Raw genomic sequence first — 20,736 nt, forward strand, 5'->3', positions numbered from 1 at the left:
TTCGTGAAAATCCTATGCGCATAGGCAGGGAACCTCGATGCTCGATGCCATCACTGCGCCTATTTATGAGTAGACGAACACCTCCGAGACGTTGCATGGAGGAGACTAACACCTCACTCTTCCTTGCATCTTGAGGTGGGGCCTGGTAAGACAGAGCGACTCCAGTTCTGAGGGCAGTGTAAGAATGTGTTTCCCGCAACCCTCGTACCCACGTGTGGGATTATTCATGTTTAGTCAACAGGCGAGAATTTTCCATATTGGGGTAAAAAAAAAACTAAATACATATTGTGTATCTGACGCCGACTGTACCATTATCGTACAGATCATTTGAAACTGACATTATTATTAGTAGGATTTTATCTGTTATGTTGACGCAATAATTCATTATTTAAATTATTTTAGACTTTTAGAGTCAAGGCACTTCACCTTTGATGAATTTGATTCTAATTGTGTTAGTTTGTATGTTTCTTAAATAAGTCTGTTTTGTGAGCATCTGGCCTACACTTTAGATTTGGTCCTTGACTTAAATATGATAGTACCGTAGCAAAATTCAGCAAAATTTAGCAATTGCAGTACAATATAGCTTTAATTACTGTTATGATACTTAGAAAATAAATAAAATATACAAGACATATGTTGATAATTATAATTTATTATAAAACAATATGTCAGTAGGTAAAAAGCAGTTAATGGCGGATTTGATAAAATACAATTTAACATCTACAATAAAATGACTTCGGCTATAAGTTTATTGTTGAGCAGTGATGGTTACGATTACAGTAGGTACCTATTGTTTCCTAAATCTCACTCTTTTAAAGTCTTGTAATTTCCGAACTTATGTTGGGATCTTTCTTTTTGTAGGAATGCGTCGGATAAATGAAATGCTGTGTGTAGTAGGCCGCGGAGTGCTGCTCTGCGGGACTCTTACTGGTGCTCACTCGGCGGTAGTAGTCAATGGACTCGACGCAGTCGCACGCCAATCTGCTCTCAGACCCGCTACTCTCCAGCTGGTATTTAGGAACCATGATGAGGCTCTCTGTTGACTTGGTTGGGGGACAGTGGCTATGACTTCTAGAGTACACCGAGCAGTGGTGCGGTGCACTCTGGCGATGTGAATGCTTCTCCTGGGAGTGTGCGTGCTGGTATTCATGGTGACTTTGTGTGCTTCGGCTGCTGTGGTTTCGTCCATGACTCTTAGATCGGTTAGATTGTTTCGTTGCGGTATCCAAATAGCCGTATCCGAATCCATAACCGCCAAACGCCTTAGTCGTTAAATTATCCCAGGACTTTGGTTTTACGTGTTGATGGCTGCTTTGATATTGAATTTTGGGTGATGATTTGGCTTCTCCCCTGTCATTGTCCCAAAAGAGTGTATCGCTGCTCAGAGAAGTACTGTAACTAGAAGCAGAATTATCACACGCTACCGTGGCGTTACTTGTTGCGTATGACTGCAGGCTGCACTGGCTAGTTTGCGTAGATTCCGTTGTCAAGTAGCGATAGCGACTGGAGCAATGTCCTGACTGACAGACTTTCTTGGGTCGCATGTGAGACCCGCTGTCAGGCTTTTGAGTTGATTTATCGACTTGTTGGCATTTTTCCTTTCTCTTATGTTCTTTGGAACATTCTCTCTTTCTTCGCATTTTCTTTCTAGTATTGGGCACACAGTGTGGATCGCAGCAGGGGCTGGCTAGATCGTAAGCTTCAAGGCTATTTGCGTCTTGATTATTATAGGCAGGCATGCATGGGGCACAACCATGGCTATGGCTGCTTCTGTGAACTTTATTGTGTTTCCCACTGCTTGTTTTGTAATTCTCTGAAGCTCTATGGCATTCCTGGCCAGGAGTTTTCACAACATAGTGATGGCATTCTCGCCTATTCCTTGGTGAGCCAACAGTAATAACAAAGCTCCCTGTGCGCAGGTTAGGCTGTATGAGACACGCCCCATAACGTGGGTCTAAATATTGGTACATGAATACGCTGGGTTGAGGGGGTTTAGCCGCTGTCACATTTTCACTTGATAGAGTCGGCCTACAATATGCATTGTTCATATTTTCACCAATGTTATTTTCTTCGTTGTCTGAAATTACATCGGATGGAGAAGTTTTCTTCTTTTGGGAGGGAAGGCTGTGCGTTTTCCAGTTACAATCAAACATTTGCCGTTCTCGAACTGTGAGTTGTTCCAGTTCTCTCATTTTAGATTGCAGTGTTCTCTGGAGATTGATATATTTAAGATGGAGCTCGACTTTCCTCACACAGTCTTCGAAGATGACGACCATGCGCATTCTGGAGTCGCAGTGGTTGATGGCGTCGACGATGGCGGCGTGGTCGGCTCGCTCCACGTCCGTCCCGTTGATGGACAGGATGACGTCACCCTCTCGCATGCCGGCTGCTGCTGCTGGCCCATCGCCCTCGACGTGGTCCACGTAAGTGATCACTTCAATTTCCTGCTCCTGAAGAATTTATAGTACATAGATGTTAGTTTTCATGAAATATTGGGTAGACATCACTGTAGAAAATAGAATATTAGGTTTTTTTATATAATTCGCAATGCAAATTTGCAAATGCTTGATTTTAACTGGACTCTACGTAATACATATAAATAATTGATAATAATCGATTGAATTACGTACCTTTTTGTAATGAATCCCATAACTTTGCAGCGTGAACCCGTAACTGCCATTTTTCTTTTCAATGATGATGGTGCGCCTTCGCCAATCTTCTTCATTTTTGCCCGGTCTCTCTGATTTTATTGATTCTCTTATCTGAAAAGGAAACAATGCCATCTCTTATTAAAAGGTTCGTTCGTTAAATATTTCTTTTATTTTCAACAACATTCAAATATGGGAGATATATGTCTTAGATAGATACTTCTCAAAATAACTAGCATGTAGATAACGTTTATTTTGTGTACATTAGATATGCACAATTACATATTAGGTACTAAGCAAATCAGTGGTCTTATTTCGCGCTGGATTCGCCAAAGGTCGTTCACCTCATTGACGTAAAGACATTGATGTCTTAAAGTTAAGATAGATATTTAACTTGCTAGCAGCTTTTTCTAGAAATTATTATGATTGGCCTCAGTTTCATCAAACAAGAGTAATAGTGAAAAATTGCAAAGGTACTTACGGAATTGTCTAAGGAATCTTCCTTAGAATCGTTGCTGAGGAGTTTTTTTCCGTTGCTCATAGTGCTCGGGCATCGTTCGTTGAGTTTGGGCGAGCTCATCTCGACCACTGATTGTGTTCGCGGCCCTCAAGCCCCGCGAGGCATTGGTTATAAAGACAATAAATGGAACGGCATGGTTGCCTTATGGTTACCTTTAACGTTACCTAGCTACTGACGGAGGGTCCGTAGGTGCGACAAATCATTAAATTACGACCGCGCATGCGTCGTGTTGGCGCCTGCGTATCTTGGAAGGACAACACCTTCCAGACTTGTTACTTAGCACTTAAACAAGGATGCAAACTTTCAAATATTATTTCTCTTATTTTGTACCTATGATAACTTAAATATTTTTTTCTCTTTTTGTAACTTTAAAAAGGATAGCAATGTGAAAAGCATTTCTATACTTTTATAGTATTGTATAAAAATTGTTTACGTTAAACAATTTCATAGTCCTTCACATCTTTGTAGCGACGCAGACGAAACCGCCGGTAACAACTAGTATATACGAAGTAAAATCAAGTATTTATTAACTTATATCTTTAGTAAGAAAAGTAATAACTTCATAAAATATATTTAATTTAATGAAGAATAGACAACCACTACTGACTATAACATATAATAATAATAGAATTTTTATGGTTTTGTGACAAGGGTGTTGATTTTAGAGTAATGTAAAACAGAGGTGTTGGGTATTGGCACGGGTATATCAGACATGTTATTGTTCAGGGTCAATAGAGAGGGGATGGCAATGGATTGAACCCCGGCCGCCTGTGGAATGACCGCTGAGCCAGTGTTCACGGCCACTGGCTTGTCACCCAGGTCCCGTTTAAATAAACTCCTGTAGAAATTATTTAATGGTGTGTCAGCATCCGTGATGGCAATACTTCTTATCGATCTGCTTGACGTCTTTGAGCCTGGATCTGAAACATAATGTAATACTTAACTGATACGTGAAAGTATATTTTATGCTATAGCTACATTTCTCGTTAAAAATCGAAACACCAATCACTAATGTTTGGACTCGAATTTAAAGGACTTGTTTCACAGTGTCTGGATAACCTCTATGTATCAGATAACTTTGAATTTACAACGTAATTTGTGTGCATTGTCTGTCACATATGTTTATCGGGCACTGAGGCACTTATATGAAGGTTTTTAATGCACATATTTATTTATCCATAATGTATTGTTCAATAAACATTGAGGTTTAAACTTAAATTTATTTAATTAAAGTGTTGTATTCAGAAAGTGTAGTTCTTTCTGCATATAATGAAAATTTTAAGAATATTTATAAAATACTGAAATCAAATACAATTTAAGAATTTTCATTCATTATCTGTATGTAGAGGTACCTACATAAAATGTATCTTTTATTAAACATAACATCAATAGCGACTTGATAATAGCCCTTTCAAAGTTATGGGTTCATTATTAGATAAATAACGCAAAGAGCTTGTTGAAAGTGCTTTTATTACTAAGAATTTTATATACAAACCCTGTGTTTCTTCCATTATATTCTAAAAGGTTGTCTAGAACCTTTTACAATTTAATGAAAACAAAAGCGAAGGAGTAGGCAGAAGTGCACACTACGGCACGTAATGCCGCTTTATAATGTACACTTTTCACCATTTGTGTTTTAAGCGACATGTAAAAGAGGGTGAGCCTATTGCCATATACTGGACACAATTCCACACTCCGTGCTACCACTGAGAAATTTTCGAAAATCCGAAATAAGCCCAGTGATCCTTTGCCCGACCTGGCAATCGAACTCGAGAACTCTTGCCCGGCAGTCGCACTTGCGACCCCTCGGTAGGTTTCTTAATAACTCCTTAAATACCGTATATGTATTTATCAAATAATTAACTTTGTTCTTGCAACTAATGTACCCTTTATGATACAGGATGCTAGTCTATTCATATTATTTTCTACTTTAAACATAATAACGGACAAATTTCCCTGTGTGGTACTGTGGGCCAAGATGCTAACAAGCTAATACTGACATACTGTATGACAATTAATTTGTAAGTGCTCTTCTAGAACCTCAACTCAAAAGTGCCACAATTAGACTTACCTGCTGCCACAGAAGATGGTGCAGGTGCCATATTGGTCATCTGGTCTAAAGTACTCCAAGGCAGTTGATTTGTAACGTTTCCTTGGTTCCCAGCCACCGGAGCCACTCCTACCATACTCTGAGCGGTCACATTCGTAAGAAGTGGGGCTGGAATCTGGCTCAAATCCAGACCTTCCGAGCCATTTGTATGGAAGAAAGTCACAGCTTCTTGGTTGCCACTTAAAGAATAAAGTAGATATATAAATGGTTAACAATTTTGCATAACCTTTTCTTCAAAATGAGGTATGTACCTATGCAAGCGAGAGCGTAAAACCCACAAAAACCGGACACACCTACTAAAATAATATATTTCAGGCAACCTTTGCTTGGAAAGAATGTACATATTATGTGTGTGTACGTATTATAGATTAATATGAATATGTAAGTGTATTGTAGTAGTAGTAGTACGCAGTCTACACCGTTTACTATAATATTCTACCATAAACCTATTAGTAATCTAAATATAGGCATCTAATGATCGCATATCGATTTTTCTATTAAAATGGCTAGATACTTACATACTGACATATAAATACTATGATAGCAGTCTCTGTTTGTTGCATTTTAACTTCAGAAACTTTTTATAACTTAAGTTGGCAGCACAGATAAAATCGTACGTCGATATAGCCTACACACGTTACAATTTACAGTAGGTACAGTTCGACGGTACAGTTACATCGTACAGTTAAATTGTTGTTACAGTTTACAGTTTAATCGTTGTTTACAGTTTAATCGTTGTTACATTGTACAGTTAAATAGTAAAGTTTGTAAGCGCTATAAGTGTCTGTTTCACAATATCTGGATAGCCGCTATGTACCAGATTTTAAAACGTGAGTTGTATGAACTATCGGACACATAAGTTCATCGGGTACTTATACAGGGTGTCCCTGAAATCGACGTCCAACAGGCACCAAATGATCGGCAAGGTTCCAACTGTTATCAAAAAAATATAAAAAAAATCTAAGTCCTCAAATCATACGTTATAACCTCGTATGCACTAGACAACACTTTGCACGCGATTTGTTATCATCATGTTGAAAATCAATTGCATAACGCGTGTGTGCACCTCTGCTACATGAGCATTTCATTGCAGGCGGGAGGGTGGTGCTGCACAACAAATGCTGAAAATACATCTATAAGCGGATAAACTAAAAATCTATGTATTGTAAGTGTCTTTTCTTTCTTTTTCTTTCTTTAAAAACGTTGCCCCACACTAGGATTTTCTCCTGTGTCGTGGGTGCGTTTACAAACATACATGTTCACATACACATGACACCCAGACCCGAAACAACAATTTGTGGATCACACAAAGAATTGCTCCGTGCGGGAATCGAACCCGCTACACGTTGCGTGGCAGCCGGTTGCCCAGCCACCGCACCAACCGTGCAGTCATCCGTGTCTAAGATCCATACACATAAATAAAATACAGTTTGCCACGTGTATCGTAGTTTTATGGCTTCAATCATTATGGATGTTCGTAGAAGTGCTCTATTTACGTCCTAACTAATTGCGATAGACGACGATCAATGAATACGTTTATATTTAGACGTTGCTACCTTAGGGGCCTTATTGTCATCGATCACTAATAATAAAGGTACCACTATTAGATTAATTTAGTAATGGGATTTAATTTATAGTTGAGTTAGTGTGTCGTTAGGTGAACGGTAGGACCGCCTCGCAAGACGTCTTACTCTTAGGTTCGGTTATCGTATAGGGTAAAATATCATTTTTTATAGTAGAAGTAACTATACTTAGTTAATGATTTATCATACTTCTGAAACATGATTTATCATTAACTGAGTATAATTATAAAAAATTAAACACAACATATCTGAGTAAACTACGATATGATATGATTCAATTTACTCCTGTGATCTGAGTAAATTGAATCATATCATATCGTTTTATTGGGATTGGAGATGCGCTAGTCTAGGGTATCTAGATACTTACGTAGAATTCATGTTAGCAGTTTCATTATCAGTTTTATTGGTAACGATACCCACTTGATACACCATAGCATGGATAACGTACCTGTAATATATTATATTCATGACGACCATCGCTTAAAATGTCTATAGAAAAGTAGACAAGTTCACTAACTATTTATTATGAAAAAAAAAAAACAAATAAAAATGGTAAATAAATTCGAAATGAAAATACTATAGTACATTTATGTTTGGTTCGCCTTTACCTATTGGCTATGCAACCTCGATTACAAAGTGACAATCCTATACATCATAGGTATAGTCATATAGCGTTCCATCACCAGTACCCTTAGTATGAATTTGCTTTACGTTGATCGAAAACGAAACGAGAGCGCGTTTGGCACCTTGATGGGCCGATACGAATGAGCCAACCAATCAGAGTGCTGAACATGTTCACGTTTTGATATCGTTAAACGTAAAGTAAACTCATACTAAGGGTACTGAACTAACAAATTAACGCAAATCGGAACTAGGACTAGACTAGAATTAGGACTAGAAGTAACTATATAATTACTTACATATCTTTATTAGGATCCGAAGAGTTTCCTATGACTTCTGTGTTGTTGACCACATCCTCACTCCTGGCTAACGTAAGCCATGGAGAAACTAGTAGTAGTATCATCTGCAAAACGACATAATTATATTCAATTAGAAGTTTATACTAACTTCTGCCAGCGGCTTCACCTGCGTTCCCGTGGGATAAAAAATCACCTATGTTATTCCAAACCATAATCAACCGCAGTTCCAAATTTCATCCCGACCCCTTCAGCCGTTTTGACGTGATTGAGTAACAAACAAACACATAAACTCACAAACTTTCGCATTTATAATATTGTAGTACTAAGATGCCTAGATTACATGCATATGTATTAAAACAACTCAATTATACAAACATAATTAAGATTAGCCTTTATTATTATTATTTAATTGTTATCATAAAGGAGTTTCTAAAGGGGTTAATAATAAGTTAAGAGTTTAAAAAACAAAGACTTTAAAAAACAAAGCAAATAAATTTCGAATTTCAGAAGAATTAATATTTTATGCATATTATACACTATTCTATATTACAAGGACACTGCATATTCCTAAAGCATTTTTTTGTCTGTAGACCTGCGACACTATCTAAAAGAATTTAGTGTCGTATAAACAAAATAGAATACCTATCCGCAAACGGACAATACTCAATAAACAATTAAAACATGACAAAAATGCATCAACAGTTACTATGCACAGCATAACTTCTATAAATAATATACACTATAAAGATTAACTTATTACGAAAATGATTATACTAACCAGCGTTTCCATTTTCGATAAAATGTTACGCGTTCAATGGGAAATTTCTTGAACCAGTCGCATATATAGCCACCAGTTAATTAGCTTCTCTGCGATACATCAGACGCCCTTTGTGCTAATTATAACTGCCATAATTAACAGCTGTCTTATACAGTTGATACATACTTTATTTATCCTTGTATTTATTTACATATACAGGCGAATTAAATAGTAAATGCTTACTATTGCCTAAACTGTAAATTAGCATTCGCTTTTTTTGTGATTAGAGTTTCGTCAAAAAAGGTACGGATCGAATCGGACAATTGTTATCGTGACAAACTTTAGATTATGCTTTAATTAAATCCTAAGTAAACTGCCGAAAGCGGAACAAAAAGATGGGCATTTACTTTTCTTAAAAATTGGACACTGTGAAAGTCATAACAAACTTACTGCAAAGCATGTAGGTAATAGTATCTGCATGCTTATACTCAATTGCTATCAATGATAAAAACTGAAAAATTACACTTGATTTTTTCGTATTCAATTAATGTTGAGTGCTATATTATTATGAGTTACATAACTCATATTAAGACCCAGCTATCTACAAAAAGATCATGTTTTTTCTACTATTCCGTATTTCCGATGTTCGGACAAGTATAACAATGTAATGACGAGTCATATCTCTTATTTCATAGTAAACGATCGAGATATGATGACGTCCAACTGTCAACAGGTATATATCCGATATGGGAGTGTTATCTTTGGAGAAAGACACAGTTTTGGACCAGCGGTCCTATCAGTGTGATGCTGGGCCGCTCTGGAGTGCACCGACCTGCCTGAGGCGCGGTACCGACCGGGATCATATACTCACACTCGGTACACAATATCGATACCATAGTACCATAGCGCAGTAGACACCGTACTACACAGATCATGGGTTTCAATAAAATTATGGTCACCTCCGGTGTCATCACGCTGGTAAGTCCGTCTCTCATTATATTTTGTGGTCGTTGCAATAACCATTCCTTCTTTTATAACTTTGTACCATAAATATTGGAAAGTGATTGACATACTATGACGTACCAAGCATGAACTTCTGCCCACCCCTTCCGGGATAATGGTAATGATAGGTGTATATATAAATAATTTCTAATTATTTTAGTTTTAATTTAGCAATAATTTAGGAATGTGTGCATTAAGCAAGCTAGCGATAACCTGTGCTTGCCTTCTTATGTCTAAACTTGTGTTAATACCTACCGATACTGTTGGCTGTGCGATTTTATAAGTGTCTACTTATACCTATTATTTTCTGATAGTTTTTTTACTAAGTATAAGTATAACGTCATTGCGTATCGTGTGATATTTTTAACATTAACAATTTTTTTATTACCCTGTAAATACATTTAGTATGAGTGGTTGTATAAAGAAAATCTATAAAATTCTATAAAGGTCTACCTATAATTTTTACTTCATAGATGCATTTTGCACACGACAACTTTTGTATGTTAAATTGTCCAAAAAATATATGAAATATACCTTTATTTAATGGTATACTATGGTCTAGTATAGGAGTGTACCTTACTTCACCAAAATTTTACGCTGCGATGCACTACACTATACTGAAGGAAAGCATTTCTATTCCCGCATTGAGCAAGCTTGTTGATTAAATGATTGCTTAAACCTTCTCTTTGTGAGAAGATGCCTTTTTTTAGCAGTGGTCACCTACATGCTGTTGATGTATGTACGATGTGTGATGAGCGGGTTAAATACAATTTCTTACCATGTACCACATGAGTTCTCTATGTATAAAAGTATATTGGCAAGCTCTGTCAAGTCTCCTCAATCTGTAGGTGAAATAATGTGTGAAGTGCTGATATTTATCTATCATATACAAAATACCCTTTTCTCATTAACTAAGACCAGTTCAAATTGTAATTAATACATTTTCGGTCGAAAATAGATGATAATACGTGCTTTATATTAGAAAGCGATTGATCAGTTAATTTTACCCTAAGAATTTGATATTTTAATGCAACACCATTGACATGTTTCCCCCATTTTGTTATGGGGTTAACAACAATGGAAATGTGGGTCAATATGACCCTTTCTAAAACGCCGTGATACTTTCCTTTTATGAAAAGTAAAAGGAAATGGGCCAATAGTCGACATAGCAATAACGTAATCGATAGTAAACCGTGAGATGATAGTAAGAATATCAGTGAGCTTATCAGTCGAGAGTTTCTGTACCTAAGTGATAGCGATACTGCGAACGTTTGGGACAAGCACAGCCGGCGCCCGCGCCGTGAGAACGACGTGGACATTATCAAAATATTATGATCTTAAACAAACCATCAAGTGTGGAAGAGCCATGCTTCGGCACGAATGGGCCAGCTCGACCGGAGTGATACCACGGCCTCACAGGATACCGACCTGAAACAACGCTTGCGTTGTTTTTCGTTATGTGAGTGAGGTTACCGGAAGCCCAATTACTCCTTCTTAATCTCCGATTCCCCAACAGCCCTTAAATTCCTAGCTCCCAAAAGGCCAGCAACGCACTTGTAAAGCTTTTGGTGTTCCAAGTGTCGATGGGCGATGGCGATTGCTTACTATCAGGTGATCCGTCTGCTCGTTTACGCCGGCGTGTTCCATAAAAAAATACATGTTTACATACACATCAAAATAAATAGTTGAATTAGTTTTTAAAAGTAACAATTATCATATTGGACTTGTTTCAAAATGTCTGGATAGCCTCTATGTATCAGATAACTTTGAATTAAGAACGTAATTTGTATGCACTATCTGTCATATAAGTTTATCGGGCACTACTTATACATATGAAGGTGGTAAAACAGGCGCTAATTACGATAAAATGTATATTATTTTATTACAATTAAATTAGTTAGAGTGAACAGTCATTTGTTTCCTATTCCATATCATTAATCACAAGCATCCTGTCTTTTTATTGTTTCCCAACATTACTGCTGTCTCGAATAGTCACAGTCAAAACAGTCACAACAAAAAATTCTGACGTCATTAACATCTAGTTTAAAAAAATACTTCTTTTTGAGGGGGCAAATCATCCAATGAGTTCTCCCGCCTTGGATGAAGCGAGAGAGAGTGTCAGACTCTTACTGACTAAAAATAGCCCCGTACCTACTCCTGGTTTGAGCCGGAACCCCGGTACCCAGTTACGATAAAATTATAAGCGTACCGTAGGCAGGTGGAACCATTTCATACCGAAATATTTCAATATCTAATCCTGTTTCAGTTGTGTTTAATAAGCACTGCAATTGCATACATATTTCTGATTACTTATCTTTGTTAGTAAATTCTTTCCAAAATACCTAGTGTATATGTAAATCTGTACTAAATACCTACTTGATTAAAGCATATTTTAATTAATTCGTCGATGACTACGCTAGGCCGTCTGTAATCACATATTTATGAGTAGAAAAGCATTCTTTATCTACTGTTTAATTAAGTTAATGTTCTGCAAAACTATTCTTCTAAAACTAAGTTCTACGATATATACGTCTTAGGATATCTAATTTAGCTTATATATTATTGGTGTTTAGGTTTCTTTTTGTAAATCTGTTTATAAATGGTAATTAAGGCAACTGTATGTTGTTGGCCCGTGTAAGTTGGTCATTGTGTCAGTCGCCCGCGGTTGTTCTTCTTTTGTAAATAATGCCGGTGAGTCATGTTGATCCACAAATCTACAAATTACTAAAAAACTAACGTAGATACTTTCTTTAAATGTTCCTAAAACTACACAAGCCAATGAAACCACGCACATTAATTATGATTGTGACGATTAACCCAACGCAAACATTTCGGTAAGCATTGTAATGCTATCAGTGTCTGTAATCACGTATACGTATTATCAGCTTAATCATAAAGTATTTATTTCAACATTTTATTTCACATCCTCATTCTTTAAGTCGAACTAGGTGCCGATTTATTAATAATAATTTTACTAGATAAAGAATATTTTGATAGATTATCTTATCAAGTTGCTCTCGTCATAATGTGCGACGGAAATTCTCTTCAATATATCTGTATCAAATCAAAAAGCCAACAGGCATAAAGATCGTCTTACGAAATTCCCTACATACCAATCAAAGATAAGTCCTGGGTTCAGCACGGCAGAGTTAGAAGTAAGCACGTACCTAGATACATGGTACATATGTACATGTGTAGGTACTTATATCACTTTTAGGTCACACTATCGCGCGGACAGAGCTCGGAGACTATATTTAATGTAGGAACCTAGTTACTTGAGCGAAACACGTATTAAAGTATATTGCACTATATTATCTGCATAGTCTACTAGGATCAAATTCTTTTTTGCCTCCTTAACCACACTGGCAGTAGCCAATACTATACACTTGTCCTTAGCTAATTTAACACAGAGCAACCGATATAAACCATTTCCTTCTACAACAGTTGATTCATCAGCAATGTTGACCCTTTGCTTACATGGATAACAGTTTCTTTATTCTACACTGCACTGATGAGCAATAAGTCAATTGAGGGAACTCACCTGCTTAGGGTATACATATGTTAAAATTACTGCATCATTCCTGCATCTCCTAGCGAGTTTACCGGGGTTCCAGCTTGAAAAGCAGGAGTAACGGGGTGGTTTTTAGTCAGTAAGAGTCTGACACTCCCTTTGCCTCGCCCAAGGCGGGAGAAATCATTGGATGATTTTCCCCCCTTAAAAACTCCTGTATCTTAAGTATATTATGTTTCAAAGTATTATTTTGTAAGTACTATAACTACTTTCTTTGTCCACAGCTTCAAGCCGTGGGGCAGTTGGTCTTCTCATCAATGTGCATAGCGCAATATTTTTGCGTAATCGACTTTTTGAGAGGACTCCCTCTTCTAATCTACATAAGAGTTCTTTACTTTCACAGTAAGTATAACATGAATTAAACATAAACACGTCCACAGCCACGAGAGATGCTCGTTATTACACTTATTGGAGTAATTGAGCCACTTTCATATAGTTTCAACTCAAAATACTTTGCTAATACACAATCAAATAGTATGCTCATTCTATTCAGTATGTTCATTCAGAATCATTCTTTTCAAAATCGAGTTCAGCGTTTTCAGATTCCATAATAACCTTGCAACCAACAATATGCACTCCTACGAGTTGCCGAGGTATCTATAATAATAATAGGTTGTTTGATTCAGACCCCGTGGCATGCGGACCAACGATCAACATCGGCCAAGCTATCGACGGTATTGCGAATGAAGCCTTCGTTTTGTTATACACGGAACCGTTCACGGTGTTCAGGACTTTCATTATAAACTGCGTCAGCCTCGGCTTGAGTGTGTTTTGGATGACCAGCAGTATCATTATCATAAGTAAGTGTCAAAGTACTTTCAACAAACACAAAACCTAAACCTCGGACATCTTAACCTATAGTGTAGTGCAAGATGCCCCGTTAAACATTGCCATCACCTTTGGCCAGAGCTCAAAACTTTAGATATAGTACCATAGCCTTAGAATACCCGCAGCTGCGGATTACCTAGCGGGTTTACCGGGGCTCCGGCTCAAAAAGCAGAAGTAGGAACGGGGTGATTTTTACTCAGTAAGAGCATGTGCAGTTTGACATTCTCTCTCGCCTCGCACAAGGCGGGAGAAGTCCTTAAAAAAAGCCTAAGAATACACTAATACCTACTTAGATATTGTCGGAATTTTCAAGATTAATGTTTCAGTAGAATGAAATGCCTTTTAAATGTTTCCTTCAATGTGATTGTCTGTTGTAATGTTTAGTGGCTGGAGCCAGAGATAACCAGACAAAATGTACTCGTTGGCCCTGGATCATATTCACTACTGCCGTGTCTGGCCTCGACGTGGTAGCGACCGTCACATACGCCAACGATACATTTCACACAAGGGTAAGTAAAATTAAATCTTTAACTCATAAACCAATCAATGAGAATCCATTAAGAAAAGTAATACAATATTGAATTTTAAGTGTGGGAGAGCCATGCTTCGGCACGAATGGGCTGGTTCGACCGGAGTGATACCACGACCTCACAGAAAACGGACGTGAAACAACGTCCGCGTTGTGTTTCGTTGTGTGAGTGAGGTTACCGGAGGCCCAATTCCCCCTTTCCCAATCCCCAATTCCGGAACCCTTAAATTTCTAACTCCCAAAAAGCCGGCAATGCACTTGTAACGCCTCTGGTGTTTCAAGTGTCAATTGGCGGCGGCGATTGCTTACCATCAGGTGATACGTCCTGCTCGTTTACCGAGCCGGTAAACGATCAAGTGCAGAGCTCGGTGTTTCATAAAAAAAATTATGGCATTATTAAAATACTTAAAAAGAGCAAACAGTGAAAAATGTTAATTAAGTATAAATAAAAGTTAAAACAATTACCATTCATCTGCAACCTGCATTACATTCATTGAGGCATTACAAAGAACACAAACACGTCCTACAGATTCTATATATTAACGCCGTATTACCAGTGGGCAATGTTATTAGTGATACTTAGGTATTACACGGTGTACCTACGTGCTTTCAATTGAAGAACCAAGTATATTTTAAATCATAGCTGAGATATCTTAGAACACTATTTATTGAGTGACCTTGAAATGGACACATCCAACATAAGGCATTTTTCAATGTGCTTATATCTGCATTATACGAAGTTATTTATATTCTTACAAGATTTTCTGCTTGTTATTAATCTATTTGATGTTTCATCTTCCAGACTTTGCAAGAAATGATGGATTTCATCGGCGGCAGAGTGAGTGGAATCGGGAATGCTCAGCTGAACACCGCGTGGACTGCTTGGTCCATGGTCATCCTCTACTCGCGATTCGTCATACTCTTTATCATTAACATAATTCTTATTGTCATCGTCATTGTGGATTGCAATGTGGAAAGAAAACCAGAAACTGATATTGTTGTAAGTATTACGACAAATAAAACAGAAACGATTACAGAAGATACAGAAGGTTTAAAAGTTCTAAAGTCTAAGTGCGGGAGAGCTATGCTTCGGCACGAATGGGCCGGCTCGACCGGAGTGATACCACGGCCTCACAGAAAACCGACGTGAAACAACGCTTGCGTTGTGTTTCGTTGTGTGAGTGAAGTTACCGGAGGCCCAATTCCCCCTTCCCAATCTTCCCCATCCCCGATTCCCGAACAACAACCCTTAAATTCCTAACTCCCAAAAAGCCGGCAACGCACTTGTAACGCCTCTGGTGTTTCAAGTGTCCATGGGCGGCGGCGATTGCTTACCATCAGGTAATACGTCTGCTCGATTACCGGCTTGTTTCATAAAAAAAAAGTTAAAAATACTTCAGACCAATTTTTGAACGTGACGAATGATACTGACGACAAACTCACGCCGACTAGAAGATCGTGGCCCTGGTATATTACATAGTATGGTTTAAGACATAGTATCAAGTTTCAAGGATTATTATGTATAATTTTGTGCTCCTCGCAATATTCTTTAAAGGTTACTCGACAACCTTACATAGATTTTATTGCCATTAAGTTTTAACAGAGATTAGATAGTACAGCAGTGCAGACCTATTGGTATCTATTTATAAACAAAATCTTTCCTACGATCGATAGCAGAGGGCCGTTAATAATTTACGGAATAAGGACTTGCAGAACTATGACCAGTTATATTACTAGACATAATTCAATTTCCAGACTGTAGAAGCTCCAGTTCCAGTACAAATCGAAGCGGCACCTCAAGCACCAGTTGCGCCTCAAGTTCCCGTCCAGGTATCTACTGCAGTTCAAGCGTCTCCTCCGCCTCCCATGGTTACCGAGAGGGATGCTATCAGTGACAGAGATGAAGAATTGGCAAGCTTACCCAGCGAAAGAATCACCACCAGAATACCACGCGCTGGTCTCAGCCGCTCCTTTCGTCGGATGAAGGCGTTCCTCTTCAGAAAGACACCTTCCCCTGAAATCCATAACAGATCGAATCCAGATTCTTTCCAAATATCACCCGAAAGGTGAGGTTAAGCTCTGCGCAATGTATGTTTATCATTCATCACCTAAAATAGATCCTTGTTTACTCGGAGAGATAACGAGTGGATTTGATAATAAATAATAATAATGTATTATTTTTTCCGGCTGAAGATTATTAATGACTAAGGATTACGTTAATCAAATACGTCACATTTTAAAATTGTTTCAATTCCACACAAGTCAACATTGCTAAAATTATAAAATATACATACCATGTCCTTAAATACATCTGAATAATTATGGTTTTTAGGTCACCCCACACACACCACGTTCACCAGCAAGTGGACATAGACCTAGACAAGAAGCGGACCGTAAATTTCCCGGAGAGTCTACTGTCATTGCCGCAGCGTTTAGAGAATATAATAGCTGAGCAGCAGCGACGCTTAGACCGTGCCACTATAGACACCTCTGGAAGAAACAGTCCACCACGAGCTTCGCAGTCCATGCCTCATCTTGCTACCACTTCCAGCCAACCAGAAGGGCGAGGGTAAGAGTGTACCAATGAAACAATTACAGAAATTAATTCAACTACCACATTAGGAGAGTTTCACCAGCCACAAAGAGATAGAGTGGCTTGTAAATTAACTTTGTAATAACCCATGGTGTAGATCTCTTATTTCCACTGAATGAGTGAAATTGCCATATTCTGAATCGTTCATAAAATTCAACCGTTATCATTTCAGTCTCAATGAGTCTTCTGTCTCGGTACGAGACTTCTTTGGTAAGATTATTTTCTTGTTATAACCGGTCATATATACTTTCTGTACCATCGTACCTCTGCGCAGTGCAGTCTTCTGCTTTTTTCATCGCCAATTTCCTACAAACAGTTGCATTCGAATGCTCACTCCAATCATTAACACTGCGTAATCACTTATATGGTATTTCGTCAATGTTGGACTTAGATAAAGTTGGATACATAGACTGACACTGTTTTCCAAATTTCACACTTAATCTGGTGATATGGTGTAGGTGTCATTGGTGGCAATCATTGCTGTTGCATTTTCTCTGTTTTTGTGAGTTAGGAACCGTCGCGTCGGCTTTGTAAAGTATCATTTCATTCCATCTGTATTTCGTAGGTAAAGTAAACAATGTATTTGATGGTTATAATATGAGGAGTTGTAATTATTCAGACGGCGTGGAACAACGGCCGAGCTCCAGGGCCAGCTTCCCTGGGCGTATATACCAGCGTCCTCGCACCGCATGCGGGACCAACTCCCTCCGGACGAGGATCTACCACCGGTCCCCCTCCCAGACTACAATGCCATGCAGCCTGCTAGAAAAGCATGTGAGTTTCATTCAAATATTTGTGTTAGACACTTTTAACCCGCAGTATGCTGGAGTGCAGATCTACGCGAGACACAATGTGTTTGCTATTGTGTACCCGCAGACCAAAGGGAGGCTTGCACAGACGAAGATATTTGTCTAACTTCAAGTACTCAATGAATGAGGCATAAATGAAATGCGCAAAACATATCCCAAGACGCATTTCAATCAAGTTTTCTAAGGATCTCTTTCACAATCATAAATTTCGTGTCTGCGACAGTCAAAATATCCTCGATACATGACACATTTAATTTCAACAGATCTTATGTTTGCAATCATTTAATAAAACTCATTTCTTTCTTACAGCCGTCCATCGAGCGGCTTCCAGCTTAAGTTCTCTAACACAAAAGAAAAATTATGTGACGTCACGGTCTGTGCGTGAGTATTACACATACAAGAAGACTTAATCGCCAGTAATTCCCCATCGTTCTCAAAGTAAGCCCTTGAAACATTTTGCTATCTTTCAGTTTACAATTTTATTTAAAACCTTATAAATGTATCAGCGCAATGGTAAAATAGGTGGTTTGATGAAATAAGAGTTTAATTTCTCTTTCGAGTTAACAAATTGATGTTAAAACCTAATAAAGACAATCGCTCGTTGTCTTTTACAAAATAATGATGTTGTATTCCTAATTCAGGCTTTTTCTTTCTTTCCAGCAGCGCTAAATCAATCCGACGTTTTGTATTGATTTAAAGATTGTCACCACCAAGTAATTTCGAGTTAATACTGATCATATAGCTGATGTAACAATCTCAGATCGTAGACAAAATCCCTGAGCAACTGAATAGGGTAGATGACTAATTTGTATTTTAATGTCCGTCTTGTAGATATATTTTTTAATATTAGACACATATTTTTTATTTTCTTATGTAAACAAATATTTTCGAAGATATATTGATTTGAAATATTGCGTGACGTCATTTCTAAGTACATTTTATACGTAGAAATGACATATTCGGTCCCACTCCTAAACTTTGATCCATTTTGTTCATGGAATACAGAATCTGAATTCCGTGGTTTTTTCTAAGTATTGTTATCTTATATCAGAAAATAAAAAATACGTGTCTAATATTTTTTTTATAACCTAACTGACGGACTAAGTAGATTTCTAATTTTCATACACCGTCATCCCTATGTTTATGTGTCACGAACTCATGAGTGATCGTTGTGAATGATACGTGTTATTGTAATATTTATAAAATGTTCTAATTATTTATGACGGTAATTGATTGTTTGTGAATGTACTGTTAGCAATTAACAAGAACACATCGATTTTTTAAAGATTTATATCGATTTTTAGAAGGATACGAGAGTTACTAGTTTATAACTTTTTGTAAATATTTAGACGTAAGTTCTTATTCTATAATTAATCAAAATAATTTATGTAATAAAAAATACATTGAGAAAAAAATAATAACTGATATTGAATGTAATGCAATATCAGATTATTATGCACCTGCGTAGTATTATGTTAATAAGTGTAACAGCCAAAGTAATCTGTTGCATCATTTATACTGTCCAGTGAAGATTAGTAATTTTTATTTATACACCTAATTTTTGGGTGATCGTGTTGGCGTATCTTACAGGAATTTATCACAATAATTCGTCATTTTGCATAATATGCAATGACGAGAGCGAAAATCATTGTCTTTCGTTTAAAACATTTATTTATTCCCAAATTATTATTATGGGCTGTCTAATCAATGTGATAGTTAAATTAATACCTTATCACCAATGTAAAGACTGGACAGGAACCAATTCTGTCTTCTGTGGTTATTGTGTAAATGTGTAATAGATATAACTGGCTGTAACATAATATGGACATTGTAGTCGTATTTACAACTTTCTTATCTCAAGATTACTTGAGATTAGTTTAAAGTTCTTATAAAACTACGATTAACTTATAAGTGTACTTATAACATTACGTCTTAGGTTACAAATTGCACTAACAAGTGTATGACATCTTGAATTTTATATAACTTATGATTTATATAGCAATAAATTTTGCATAAAACTCTTGTTATACATTTGTTTACTTTCCACCCCGTTTCGTTTTGTTGATTTTTCTTTGACTTTGTATGAACTATTTTAATAAAACTACAATATTTTTAATCAAGCGTTTACTTAACATACTTTTTAAATATATTCGAGTTGCATAACTCTGTTACAATCAATATATATTAGGTAACCAGTTTCAAACACAGACAACATAGTGATTAAGTATAATAACACAGAATACTTGGTGTTACCTACAGCTGGTCGTAAATATTGGTATACGATGATGATTGTGTGGATCTGTGACGGTACACTTGCTATGGTACTCGCGAGGCTTAGTATTGGGAACTGTTCCAGAGGCACAGCATGCAGAATTGCAGAAGCCACCATCATAATCACCATGACCATCCCTTTAAGTTTCATACCCGAGTCGGTAGGAGTCACCATGTCTGCTAAAGAGTAGCTCGAATACCAGAAACTACCGATACGCCATGTCCAGAAGAAATAAAATAAACCTGTTACGTATTTCCGCACAGTATCTAGCATTACATTACAATTAATTTAGTAGTGAGCGGCCTGGAGTGTTATCTTTTTAAGTTTTTCTGATTCACATTGCACTCATGTTAAAAGAATTTTTCTGTATTATCATTTATATTATTGCTGTAGATACGTAATGTTTGGACAACTATTAAACGTCATGGAGAGTTATTGACTTTGACAATAATGTCATTTTCAATGATGTTGATTTTAAGCATGTCATTTCGTGGTCACTAGGACCTTTTTACTATTACCTAATCAATTAATTAATTAACGGCCAATTTCAAAAACCTATATAATTATAAGCTCCATACAAAATTTGTCAAAATT

General features: G+C 37.2%; 3 protein-coding genes across 13 annotated transcripts; 1 reads left to right on the forward strand and 2 right to left on the reverse strand.

Annotated features, from left to right (window-relative positions):
• Window positions 1-632: 632 nt before the first annotated feature.
• On the reverse strand, window positions 633-3,617 carry LOC118265162 (uncharacterized). Its single transcript, XM_035577887.2, has 3 exons — window positions 3,130-3,617; window positions 2,631-2,762; window positions 633-2,450 (listed from the first exon to the last, which is right to left on the reverse strand). The coding sequence occupies exons 1-3, from the start codon at window positions 3,226-3,228 to the stop codon at window positions 813-815; spliced, it is 1,869 nt and encodes a 622-aa protein (XP_035433780.1). The 5' UTR covers window positions 3,229-3,617; the 3' UTR covers window positions 633-812.
• Window positions 2,275-19,897, forward strand: LOC118265110 (uncharacterized). Of its 11 annotated transcripts, none has more exons than XR_007707153.1 (13): window positions 2,275-2,423; window positions 6,372-6,443; window positions 9,272-9,516; window positions 13,336-13,453; window positions 13,738-13,911; window positions 14,324-14,448; window positions 15,271-15,468; window positions 16,224-16,534; window positions 16,801-17,037; window positions 17,234-17,271; window positions 17,681-17,835; window positions 18,180-18,308; window positions 18,531-19,897. XR_007707153.1 is itself a non-coding variant. In XM_050704496.1 (13 exons), the coding sequence occupies exons 3-12, from the start codon at window positions 9,472-9,474 to the stop codon at window positions 18,204-18,206; spliced, it is 1,428 nt and encodes a 475-aa protein (XP_050560453.1). In that variant the 5' UTR covers window positions 2,275-2,423; window positions 6,372-6,443; window positions 9,272-9,471; the 3' UTR covers window positions 18,207-18,251; window positions 18,531-19,897. The 11 variants fall into 11 exon arrangements, 9 of the variants coding, with proteins under 9 accessions (XP_050560453.1, XP_050560454.1, XP_050560449.1 ...); XR_007707154.1 differs by having other exon boundaries at window positions 18,534-19,897; XM_050704496.1 differs by having other exon boundaries at window positions 18,180-18,251.
• Window positions 3,769-8,611, reverse strand: LOC118265170 (uncharacterized). Its single transcript, XM_035577899.2, has 5 exons — window positions 8,560-8,611; window positions 7,782-7,885; window positions 7,229-7,309; window positions 5,240-5,457; window positions 3,769-4,088 (listed from the first exon to the last, which is right to left on the reverse strand). Exons 1-5 carry the CDS (start codon window positions 8,569-8,571, stop codon window positions 3,802-3,804), a joined length of 702 nt encoding a protein of 233 aa, XP_035433792.2. The 5' UTR covers window positions 8,572-8,611; the 3' UTR covers window positions 3,769-3,801.
• Window positions 19,898-20,736: the final 839 nt, after the last annotated feature.

The sequence above is a fragment of the Spodoptera frugiperda genome, chromosome 25 (genome assembly GCF_023101765.2).
Source record: "Spodoptera frugiperda isolate SF20-4 chromosome 25, AGI-APGP_CSIRO_Sfru_2.0, whole genome shotgun sequence".
NCBI lineage: Eukaryota > Metazoa > Arthropoda > Insecta > Lepidoptera > Noctuidae > Spodoptera > Spodoptera frugiperda.